This window comes from Ischnura elegans, chromosome 11 (genome assembly GCF_921293095.1).
Source record: "Ischnura elegans chromosome 11, ioIscEleg1.1, whole genome shotgun sequence".
In the NCBI taxonomy this organism is placed as follows: Eukaryota; Metazoa; Arthropoda; class Insecta; order Odonata; family Coenagrionidae; genus Ischnura; species Ischnura elegans.
In genome coordinates this window covers 53,704,963-53,717,833 of record NC_060256.1, presented here as the reverse complement: position 1 = coordinate 53,717,833, position 12,871 = coordinate 53,704,963, and the positions used below count along the sequence as shown (strand labels likewise).

Here is a 12,871-nt window from a genome sequence, read left to right as displayed (position 1 = left end):
CCTCTAGCCGTTCCGACAGGAAATTGCAGTCATCAATCGTCGCTAAGGCATTTAAAGTTTCTGGAAAATCATCGTGAGAGTTCTATTCTTATAACGATGCAAATTATCGGACGTGAAATGAGTATGGGAGGGAGAAGTAAATTCTCAAAGAACCTTCATATTCACGCAACTCTTTTTAAGACAGGTATTTTAGAAGGAAAGTACTCATGAAAAATTATCCTGGAGGAAAATTGTTCGATAGTTACGAATGCTAATGTTTCGAAATAAGTGAGAGTCATGTCTAATCATGCTGTTTTTATCTGTGGCTGCTCTTATATTTCCTGGAAGCTGTTTCCTTTTAGGGCATCAATTACGTGTCTGCGTTACGTGTAAATGGACTTAATGTTATGGTAGAGAATATTCATTGAAATGAGGTGATGAAATTTTTAATTATTCCATGCTCAGGTAGCAGGTGTGCTGACTGGATACAAACATTGGGGAATTCCATGGCCAACTCTAATACAGGCCGGAACATGCAATTTGGCGACAGCGCTTTACGTGACGTCAGGGGTCCTACTGCCTGGGGTCCGGTGGATCGGCCTCTCAGCTGTTGACGTTGTGTGATGTAAATACGGATGGACCTCCGTTCACCCTCCCTAAAGTTAAGATAAAAACTACGGTAGGGTTGAGTTATTCGAGTGGTTGTATTTCGTATTACAACAGCTGTTTATTAAAAGTAATCGTGGGAACTAATAACAAGGCAAGGGATACGAGATTATGCACGGAAATATATTTAAGTACCGCGATCGACGACCCAGAAATTCAGACCAAGAAGGAAATACCGCTTAACCCATTGGTTGTTTATATAGAATAGCACCCTATAAAATTTATTGACTTAGAAATAAAGAGCGGCTTTAAAATAAACATCATTTCACCTCCCTGAATAACCTAATAAATTAACATGTTAAAAAGTAATGCGTTATTTTATAGCACCTTTCGCCACGGTATTTCAGGAGAGAAAAAAATGTATGACGTTTAACAACATTTATTTAAAATAAAAATCAGATATATACATTTTCCGGTAAACATTTCATATTGACGAGGTCAAACAACATATCAAACAACCTCACAATGTCACAAGGCATGGCCATCAAAGCATAAATATTACTCCAGAAAGTGGAATAAATAAAAGCTGCCACAGGTTCTTAATTTCAATTTCAGCCGGAAACAACCTCCATATATCGTGCCATTTGAAGTTCACCGATGAACCGTCACCAGCAACAGCTATCAGTTTCACAGGCACCACATTATCTGATGGAAAAATTTGATGAAAAAAACATGATCAGTACAAATGTAAGGGCTAATTAGAAAACTTTATGTGATATAACAAAAAAACTAGTCTTAACATTCTATATATTAGACAAAAATGTGTAAAAAATATGAAGCCATAAGGAAGATAAATATATTGTCAATCTAATATTTCCAAACACCAAGACCAGTATAATGAAATAATAATGACTTCCGAATTGGAGAAATGTCTCAACAAATAACATTATACTACCGTATAACTCAATACTGATTAAAATCAAATCAAATTTTACAAACGAAAGGAAATTATTGAATTAATCTCGATAATGGTAGCCACACCAGGTTCTTAATAATTGATTATAAGACCAAATCTTCAAAGTTCACTCTAAAGGAAGTTTTAGCTGCAGAGAAAATTATTATGTTGTTCTAAATACCACATATATACATAATTTCACTCAGCACTCATGGATTTTCGAATATACCTACTGCATTGGAAGGCGGCTAGACGTCAATTTACTAAGTCTTTTCAATATGAGAACTTATATCGACATTTCCTCAGTAGTTCTTTCATGTTCTCACTAATTCATACAATATTCGTTCATTTCATCTCCAAGAAATAATTCATCTTTAATTATTTCCACAGATTTTCATGCTTCACTGATCACAATAAGGAGTTTTACCTGCAATAGAAAGATGGATTAGTTCAAAAATACCACGCATATATGATATCACTCAGTACCCTTGGATTTTCAACATACCTAGAGTATAGTACGGCAGATAAATATCAATTAAGGTACCCTTATCGATACGAGAACAAATATTGACATTTCATCAATGTTCTTTCATGTTCCACTGATTCATAAAATATTTGTTGATCTCATTTGCAAGATCTTATCTACTTATGTTCACAGGTTTTCATAGTTCACTGATCACAACAAGAAGTTTTACCTGGAAGGGAAAGATGAATTAGTTCAAAATACCACTTATATGTTCCATATCACTTACAATTAGTAGCAATTGATTTTCCAATGTACCTTCAGTATTAGAAGGCGGCCAGATGTCAAATTAGCATGTCTTTCGGAAATAAAGATATATATTGTCATTTCATCAGCAGTCTTTTCATGTTCCACTGATTCATACAATATTTCCTGATTTCATTTCTTAGAAGTACAACTCATCTACTTATGTTCACAGATTTTCATGGTTCACTGATCACAATAAGAAGTTTTAAGAAGAGGAGAGGGCCTGAAACACTGTGGGAGTAGCACCAGGGGACAACTTTAGGCGATCTAACTCGTAACTTTTCACTTCACCGTTCTTATTCATGTAAGTTACTCGGTGTAGGATATCCCGCTCAGCAAAATGCTTGACGCAAACTATTGCGCTTGAAGAAAGATTCCAATCCTTCCGAGGGATATTCTTCAGCCACTTCTGTCTACTGCGTTCATCTTTGGTGAACTGGAACACAGTCACATACCCCTTGTTTTTGGTGGATAGGTAGTTGCTTCTGCAATATGCACACAACAACGCTTGGGCCCCTTTAATGAAAACAATGGAAAGTTGCATTAATAAAGGTAGTTTCGCTGATCACAGAAAAAAAGCAGTGCATTCATGATAAGTTTGGAAAATATGAATAACATCAGTACCTGGAGACATATATTAACAGAGTTAACGAGAAGCCATTCGTCGTTCAATAATATACGGCGTTATTATAAACACAACTACACATAGTTATTCATAAGGCACACCAAATATAGCAATCACTGTTAACCCGAGAATAATAATATTGTAAAAACAACGCAGCATTTATATCCCGACAAATACGCCTCGTTTCATTTGTGTACTCTCAAGGTTACTTCGTGGCCGGCCGCCAACAGACGCTATGCTTTGGATGAAATACTGCTGAATATCCACTCACCATTCACTGAGAATATCTTTAAACTATTTTACTTACCGTACGGCAAAACAAAGTAAAGAAAAATAATTCTTGTTCCCCCTTTTAAACCAGTATTGTTGCACTCTCAATTCCCCACCATTAATGGCCGGCCGGCATGTGACCGCAACACTTTTGAAGTAATAAACGTGATTTTCCTCCTTCAGCTCCCAAAAATTATCTTAAAACTATTGTACGTACCTTTAGCCAATATGATATCCACAAAAGAAGTCCAGTTCTGCCTTTTTAACAAGAGATTTAATGCTTCTTTGGTTACACGGATACTCTTCACGCATAAGTCGCCATGCTCTCAAACAAACACGATAGGACCCCGGCACAGCGTTGCCAAAATTCCATGTTCCGGCCTGTTTAACGTTGGCCATGGGAATTCTCATAGTTAGTCGCAGGAAAGGATAAGAAATTAGTTAAATGGGATACCAAAAATAAAGAGCCAAATTATTTTCATTTTCCTCCTTATTTTTTCATGATCAATTACGCTCGTTATTCTGTCGTTTTGGACTTAATAAACAATACGGCCTTTACTTCAATAATACATCTGTTTTTCCTGCAAAGGAAAACTCAAAATTTTGGCATTCGGAAAGAAAATTTGATTTCTACTTTCTGAACTTGCAATTGATTATAAACCATGATTTCGAAAATTGAAGAAATGAGTGCAATAAACAGTTATTAACCGAAGTTTCGGGAAAAATGAAAAATATGAATCTCGTGCTCAGGGTAGAACGCGAGTTTGCAACAAAGTCTTCTAAACTTATTTGGAACTTATTGTTGTAAATAACAATGTCTTCTGGTAGAAGGAGGGATGGGATTAGTGTGTTCGTAGAAATCTTCTATTTGCAGAATATGTTCGTTATCTGGTTGTTGCATTCAGATCTTCAATTACTATAGAATTAAAAATTGACTTCATTTACAGTGAGGGCCCTGACAACTTCTGCAAAGCAACTATCCAGTCGCTTTGTGAAAGTACAAATGAAACACACGGCATTGACTGTGGCTCCGCGCACGGGTGACTTTTTAGTTGCGGCACCTAAAAAGTGTCTATGTTTACCAAACTTGTCATTCAATTAGGTTTTTGGTTTCATTTTTACGCAAACAACACTACAGGCGTCAACAGCACATATTCGCAAAGTCAATTTTATCGTAAATTTCAATCTGACTGATTGAGGTGAAAAAGGACCCACCGGAACATTTCTATGTTCGGGCTTGCGGCGCTGTCATACATCGTGCGACTATTCGCGAATATTCGATACCCACAATACACGCGAAGTGAATTTTCTTTTCCCATTGCGTGGTCCCACAAAGTTATTCCAGAAACTTTAAACAGTATAATTCTTTTATCAGCAAGTGCTCGTAAACTTCCCATCAAAGCAGTTGGCGGCCTAACTGGGTCGCGAGTCGGAATTCTTTCCTCTGTTGGCGCGTTGGAAGAAAGCGAGTCCAAAATACTGCACTTAATTTATACGCGAGAAACGCATGACCCCAGTAATTGGAGGAGCGATCATTCAATTCCTCGGGGTCACGTGGTACACAGGAAGAGCGTGGGGGGCAAGTCCCTCGAGTTGAGGCGGACGATATTTTTTTTTATGACAGCGATGGGCAAACTGCGGTCCGATTGGGCCCCATGACATGTTCAATCCGCCCCGGGCGCCAGTGTTATAATGAAAATCGACACTTGACATTAAACGTCAAATAATTCATGGTATAGCGTGACAAAGCGCAATACGCAGCTTCTCCCTAGAGAATTTGATACTAAAGAATCTCCCCGCGAAAGCATACGTTTCAGATCAAATTATATATATTAGCGATGAAAAACACTTCGTTGCTTTCACATTTAATTTTTAAAATCTTTTTTTTTTAATTGAATAAAAACACTTAAAAATTCTTAAATAAAAAAATAAAATAAAAAAGAGTTTTATGCACTTGACAATGAAGCCACAGCCGATAGATTCATTCATTCAGTCATTTTTAGATAAATTCCGGAAGTAACGAAGTGTTTTTCACTGCTAATATGGAGCCCTTCAACCACGTATTAGCTTCAAGTTTCGATTCAAGTTATACATGATCAATGCAGTTTAACATATTACAAAGATAATGTATAAAAAAAGGAATTTCTTATGTTATAAATTATGTATCTATTATGTATGTAGGACTTACAATTTTGGTCCTCCTTAAGTCCGTAAGGACTTGCCAGCGGGTGCCAGTTTTCACAAGTTCATCTGCTGTGTGGAATCATCATTTTTATGTCCTAATGAAATTGATTACATTTATAATACATATTATCATTTTTTAATTTATCGTACAATGTACAGCTGATTTTCTGTTATTTGTTTATTTCAATAGCCTTTACCTTATTTCACTTCATTTATCTTTTGTTATTTCTAGTTCCTAATCTCACGAATAAAAACAGAACCCACGCTGTGAGATGAATAAAGATTTTCCTCTTTTAAAGTTTGATACAGTAAATAGCCCATTCATGGGACAGATTTTATGTTCTAACATTTAAAAAAATACTGTAGGAAATAACCACATACTGTAATTGTTGACCTAAACTCAGAAGAGCCCTCGAAGTTTGAAAATAAGGAATTGTTAATCCACCATTCTATTTCATTTTGTTTTTTTGGGTTGTGTCAAGTACTCCAATTACTTAGGAAACCTGTGCTCTCTAATTCCTGTATCATTAAAACTATAATACCCTAAAATTAGGACACTGAATTAGGTTTATTATTTACATTTAGCAGTAAAAAAAACATACCTGCATAAAAAAACATGAACTTATTAAAAAATCAACACTACTCCCTGAAGACAGAATGATTACGCAACAATATGATACCACTCCGAGCACCCTCATTGTTCAGATCATGGTAGCCAACCTGAAAAAGTCCCCTTTTGTTCCAAGTTAAACCTGAATCACGCGATCATTTGTTTGGTCCCTCGTAGTGATCACTCGAGTGATCGATTTTCGGGACCGGAAAAGTGATCGCTCGAGTGATCATTTTTCTGAATCAAATCTGGTCCCTACGGCCATCGCTTCTCGCATCATTTCCGATATCACAGCTCTATGTCGTTACCTACCTATGTAGTTCCCACGATTGTCAAGCGTTGCGTGCAATCGCTCCGTACGGTCATGCGTTCTGATTGGCTGATATGGGGTTTCAGTGACGGTTTCAGCGACGGAAAAAGCGACCGGACGAGTGATGAAAAAAATGATGTGAATCCTCATCATTGGAGTGTTCGCGAAAAACAATTGCACGCGACGATCATTTCAGAGTGATGATTCGAGTGATCGCTGGAGTGATCATTGGAGAATGGCGAAAAAAACGATCGTGTGATTCAGGTTTTAGATACCTGTCCTAAGTATGGGCTACTGGCTCTATTTAATTACTGATGTTGATGTTGCCAAGGAGTTGTTGATGGAAGAAGAGGGGGGATTGTTGTGGAGAATGACTATACCTCGATCAGATTACGATTGTCCGAGCGATCGTCCTAACGATAGTTGGCCGAACTAGCAGAGTGAATGCATGTCCTGAAAATAGTTCACGTAGTTCCGAATGTTGCCACTTTACGATGGTTAGGCGCTGCACAGTGGGCTGAAATCGAAAAAAGCTGGACAAAAGTCCAAAATGACGTTTTTTGAGATAGAGACTTCAAACTTGGCTTAAATACGTATAAATGATTACCAACTATAGATATATGTGCCATTTTACATCAATACGATCCGTTACTGAGATACAGTGGCCCAAACATGACCAACTTTTTAAAAACACGCGCGGTCTCGTTTTTCTTCAGAAACCTTTGAATTTAAGCAGGTGGTGTTGCATTGGCATGATTTTTATGGAATAAAAAACGCAATATTCCTATGAATTGATGTTTTGCCTATACTTTCCATGAATTTTGAAGATTTTGGTTCTCATGTGACTGGTTTTACAACGCAAAATGGCGGACCCGTTTTTCACGTGAAATTTGACATAAAGTAGACATTATCTTTCGTTTACGAAATATATAACTCAGGAAATTCACATCACGGTGTAAAGTAGAGATTTCTTAAGAATACTAAGCAGAAATCTTGGAAAAAAATCTGCGACGAAGGTAATGAGAGCGATTTTTCGATCGCGAGTCAAGGCTGAGCTACACGCCGCGGGACCCTGAGGCTCGGTAACCGAGGTCGATGTTTCAAGTTTTTCGAAACTTTATTCTTGAAAATCGTCATTTTAAGCACAGAACCTAGTCATTAATGACCTAAAACACTATATTGATGACATTAGCAAGGATTTTGGATCGACCGAATTGACCATTTAACGCGTTACTCGAGTGGAAATGCTTGGGATTGGATATTTGTCGGAACCATTCCACGTATAAGAAACATGCTTCGGGTATTGAATTTGGGTTAAAATATTGAGTTGGCATGCTAAAGAGAGAGAAAAACAAAATGTTTTCCCGAAATGCAACTACCGTTACCCTTTTCTATTTCCAACCTCGCCGTGGTGGGTCGCGCGTTTTATGACGACGCAGGTATTTAACAGATTTTTTCAGAAAAAAATTTTTGGGGATATTTTTTCCCCCAATAATGTAAAAAATTTTACTCTCAATGTAAAAGCATGAATTTCCGTGGAGACCTTTTTACTCTTGCATTTTTTTTGGTTAATGCACTCGAAATTTTTGGTGGAAATTTATATCATTACGGGGTAAATGAATGCTGTTTTTGATGTTTTTTGATCAGTTTTTCCGAATGATTCCTTTTCTATTTCATAACAGCATGCATTTATAGATCCAAAATCATTCAATTTTTTCTATTTCAGCCATGGAAATTGAGCGTTGAATTCAGGCGTAGCCACGCCTGAATTTAAAAAAAAATTTAAAAACCAAGTTAAATTATTTTAAATGATTATTGTGCGGACAGTGCATTAATTTCGTTAACAATATTTTATTCTAATTTTGTCCCTATTTGGATGTAAATGGCTACCACCTGCTCGTCAAAGATATTTTAATGTTATTTTGAAAGAGAGAGGCACTGACGACCGCTTACTTTGCAGAAACAAAAAAAACAGTACTAATAGCTGTATAATTTTGGAAAATATGTAACTTTTATTCATGAATTAAATTATATCGTCCCCCCATAAGTTTTTTCCGCGCCTTAGAGAAACTCTTCAAAAAGTTTACCCAAGGAGCTAGTAAAAAGGAAGTACTAGAAGGTTCAGTAGAAGCATGTTGTTGATGTAAAGAGGATGCATTTAACCACTTGGGATACATTTTCACTGACTCACAACATTTCTGTAGCGTGGTAATGACTGAAAAATGATACCTTTATTCTCAATATGTGAAATAGAATGTTAGAATTCGGGAGAAAAATAATCGAGAAGCTATGAATTTCAAACCTTGATAATGATGATGCATAAATAAAATTCACTAACTCATTTTTAACTGTGTGGTATTCCATTTGACGGTTTCTTGGAAGGAAAATACTATCACTTATAATACTTCCTTTTTATTAAATACAGCATCTTCATCGGGCGCAAATTATTATAAAATAAAGTATTATAAACCGAAACGTCGGCAAAACTTGCATTTCAACTTTAAACGTACACTCCAAGATTAAAATGTGTTATTAAATACAGATGTTAGGAAAAGGAGAAAAAAATCTTTTTATAGATTATATCATCAAATTTATAATTTTCGGTGGGTAGTATCAATTACAACTATGAAGTCGTTTCCTGAATTGATGGAAGTTCGATATATCCATGATAATAACATAATATGCTTTATGATACCTTGAAAATGACATACTTTGTTGAAACCATGGTCGGTAGTTGAGTTGTGAATCTAAGTGCGCAAATTATCATTTGCAGTTTTTATCATGGATCAATTACACCTTATTTTCTTGTGAACTTCGTATCGCTCTGCCATCAGAGACGCGAGTGGCGAATAAATTTGAATGCGCGGTGACCTGGAGGCCGACTGAAGAATCCTCTATCGTGATTGGCTCCACCCACAACCCCCTATGACATATATCTCGTGTCAAGCGGGATGTCCAATTTCCTCTCCCCCCTTGACAAATATCAAACATAATCCCGCGGCGTGTAACCGCCCTTCAGGAAGCGAACGCCGATATTTCGCCGCGGATGCATAGCGATTGCCTGGCAGACATGAGCCGCTTCTACCGCCGATTCCGCGGGCGGAGACGGGAAATAACGTGACGCGATTCTCAAGGCCTTCCCGGTTGGTCTTGTCAGTGCAGCGGAGAACCTGCTGGTGATCGCATGCGCTGTGAGGTCCCGCCCTCCTCAAGCCTGTTTGTTTTGAGTGGTATTCGAATTTTCGCGATATGGATTCCCCTTCCTCGTTGATTCAAAGAGAACACTTGCTCCACGCGATCGAAACCGTGGAGGGAAGGACCGACATCCAGCTTTTGGAAGATGTCGAGGTAAAGAGGGCAACGGCCGGCGTGGAAGGCTTCCTGTCATTGGTCCTTCGCGTCAGAGCATCCTACAAGGTCGGCGATGACCCTGAAATCCGGAGCAAAACCATGTTCGTCAAGTGTCTTCCTAAAGATGAGTTCCAGCTGAACATAGTGAAGATGACCAATGTCTTCGTGAGGGAGGGTGTCTTCTACGACAAAGCCCTGCCGTTGTTGAACAAAGCCGCCGCCGGTAAGGTGGACGTGTCCATCCCACGCTGCTACCACGCCAGTTATGGGGGCACCGCGGATACCATATACCTGGAAGACTTGGCCGAGTCTGATTATACCACTGTGGGGAAACGGCAAGTCGCCAAGGGCTTGGACTGGGAACACGCCAGACTTCTTGCCAAGAAGATGGGACTCTTCCACGCCCTGGGGATCGCAGCGGAGAAGTTCCTGCCAGAGGGCAAGAAGAGCTGGTCCGATGCCTTCTCCGTCTTTGGCGAGGAGCCCTTGTACTACGAACAGAAACCCGGAGATCCCCTGGTCCCGTTCAAGGGACTCGCGGATACGGGGAACGAAATCGTGGTCGAGGTCGCCAAGACGATGACCGGAGTGGCTAAGGAAGCAGCAGATACGGGGAAGCTCCAGTGCATTATAGATCGAATTTGGCCCATCGTGTGTAAACTGTTACAGCCGAACCAGGCTGGTCACAACGTCCTCAGCCACGGCGACTGCTGGGTAAACAACGTAATGTTTCGGTACGAGGTCAACGACCAGGGCACGAAAATACCGGTCAATCTGAAGTTCATCGACATGCAGAACGTCAAGTACTGCCATCCCAGTATTGATCTCCTGTATCTCATTCACCTCAGCACGAGGAAGAGCTTCAGGAACAAGTACTACGATGACGTAATCGCGGAGTACTTCAGTTCTCTGGAGGAAACCTTGGAAACGGTCGATTTTGGACCACCGCCTTTTACGCTTGAGGAGTTCTCTAGGGAATTGAAAGAGATTTACATCGTCTGCGCTGTCTACCTCGCCGCAGTGTATAGCCCTTGCATGTTGTTGGAGGAAGAGTTCACTCCGGACAACGCGGAGGATATGACGCCGGAGAAATACGAGGAATTGATCAACTTCGGTAATGTGAAAGCTGTCCGGAAGAAACTTGCGAGTGACCCCACATACTTGTCCCATGTTCAGGATGTGGTACAGGAGTTTGTGGATGTAGTTTTCCCTGACGGTTCGGTGGATACTTCGCCCTACCTGCCGTGAACGATTGTGTGCCTTCAATGGTGAATATAAATGTGGGTCTAAACTTGAGATTGATATGACTTGTGTGTAGGTAAAAGTTTTAACCGGTGCATGAGCGAAAAATAAATAGAGGTTTTTGTGATTTTATCTCCTATTTCGATTTGGAATGTTCCGTTGAAGACATAAGTGAGACTTACATATCATAAAAAGTATATTTTTGTGAAAGAAAAGTCGAAAAATATTGTGCTGGCAACTAGTGAAATGCAATAAGTTATACTGTGTGTTTGTGACATCACTGAGACGTAATCATGTGTGAGAAATAAATTAAAATTAAACAATTATATTTTTTGTATTTTCCGCCTTTTTTTAAAAAAACCCTCGATAACTTTCAAAGCGCAAGTTTTCGTTGCCAAGAGTTGAAGAATATGTTTACGTAATTGGTATTTATGAGACACGAACTAGTCAGAATCGTGAGGGTCAGAGTGCAGAAGGTATCATTGGGACCTAGTGATATATGGACCACATGATTTGGGAAAAATCAATTACGGTGATGAAGAACAGTCACCAAATTGAGAATCGCATTTTTCAAACACGATATATCCAGTTTTGGAAACACTGGTCGAAAACGTCATAATAGCAAATTTAATAATGAAGAGAATCAGTGGCGTAGCCCCTAAATATAAAAAAATGACAATTATTTTCATCATAAAGAAAGCAAAATATTGAACAATCATGAATTTACAAAATATATCTTTGAAAAATGAAGATTTTTTTGGATCATAAAAAGTGTTAAAATAAGTTAAAAATCCATTACTTAGTACCCTGTATTTAAATAAATTTCCCCCCTGGTTTTGGACCCCACCGAACGAAATTCCTAGCTACGCCACTGGAGAGAATGGTTTTGTGTTTATTCTGCCGGATTTGTTTCGTATTCAAAAAATTAAAAGTGCCAATTTTTCTCAAAAAAATTATTTTCAACAGGTTTAAAAACAGTATTACAAACGTGATACAAACCGGAAGATGATACGGCCTGCATCGTAACCTGTCGAAGTCAAAAATGTTTTTTAGGAAAATTGATAATCCGTTCGTATCATCCTGAGGTGGCGATACGAACATTGATATAAACCTTGCGAACATTGGATGCAAACCGGTTGACAGGAAAAATATTCTTAGCGAATCTTCCAGTCTATTATTTTCATAGCTCTCCAATTAATCCAATTTAAATTAGATCTGTCATGTCACAGTGTATTTTTACACGTGTAAAATTAGTCAAATTCTCCTTACCCAGTGTATTAAATGAAAATCACGATTTTCTCTCCAATTATATTGTTTTGTTCTTGTGCTCTTTTTCCCACAAATTAAAGGAAATCAAATCCATTTTCCACCAACGAACGTGTAATTTAATTTTTCAAAGCATATTTTAACAAATAGGCACGACTTTTGTACGTTTTACATCGTTTCCGGCTTAACGTCGTGGAAATGCGATATATCTCTAATATATAAAATTTTCGTGTCACGGTTTTTTGTTTCCAAATTCCTCCGAAACGGCTGGACCGATTCCTATGAAATTTGGTGTGCATATTCAGTAGGACTGAGAATATGTTGTAAACTATTTCCCATTCTTCTCCAGGGCCCACGAGGTAAAAAATAGCTTGGGCCCTGAGTAATTTCCATAAGAAATACATGTAAAGTTCGTTTTTAATGACTGCAGACCTTTTTTCTTTTGCATATTAAAATTAGTAATAATGATCACATTAAGTTGAAACAAATACCATAGGAAAAAAATTCTCATTCTCATTTTTGCAATTTAATTTCGATTTCCTCCTAATTTAAGTTGAATTTAGAAAAAAAACATCCAAAAAAAGCAGAAATTTTAGCGTTTTTGGCTTACTGTCCCCTTAACGACCGTCATTATTGTTGATGTAGTTTGACATCTCTTCTATCGATACAGTTTCCGATGCCAGCGAAGCTATAAAATTATCTAG

The 12,871-nt window shown here is 38.2% G+C and overlaps 1 protein-coding gene across 1 annotated transcript in view; it reads left to right on the top strand.

Moving 5' to 3' along the window:
• Nucleotides 1-11,238, top strand: part of LOC124167634 — a 37,827-nt gene extending 26,589 nt beyond the window's left edge. Inside the window, exon 5 of the mRNA XM_046545614.1 lies at nt 9,505-11,238. Within this exon, the coding sequence (XP_046401570.1) occupies nt 9,505-10,907 (1,403 nt within the window). The 3' untranslated portion in view covers nt 10,908-11,238. The remainder of the gene's footprint in view (nt 1-9,504) is intronic.
• Nucleotides 11,239-12,871: the final 1,633 nt, after the last annotated feature.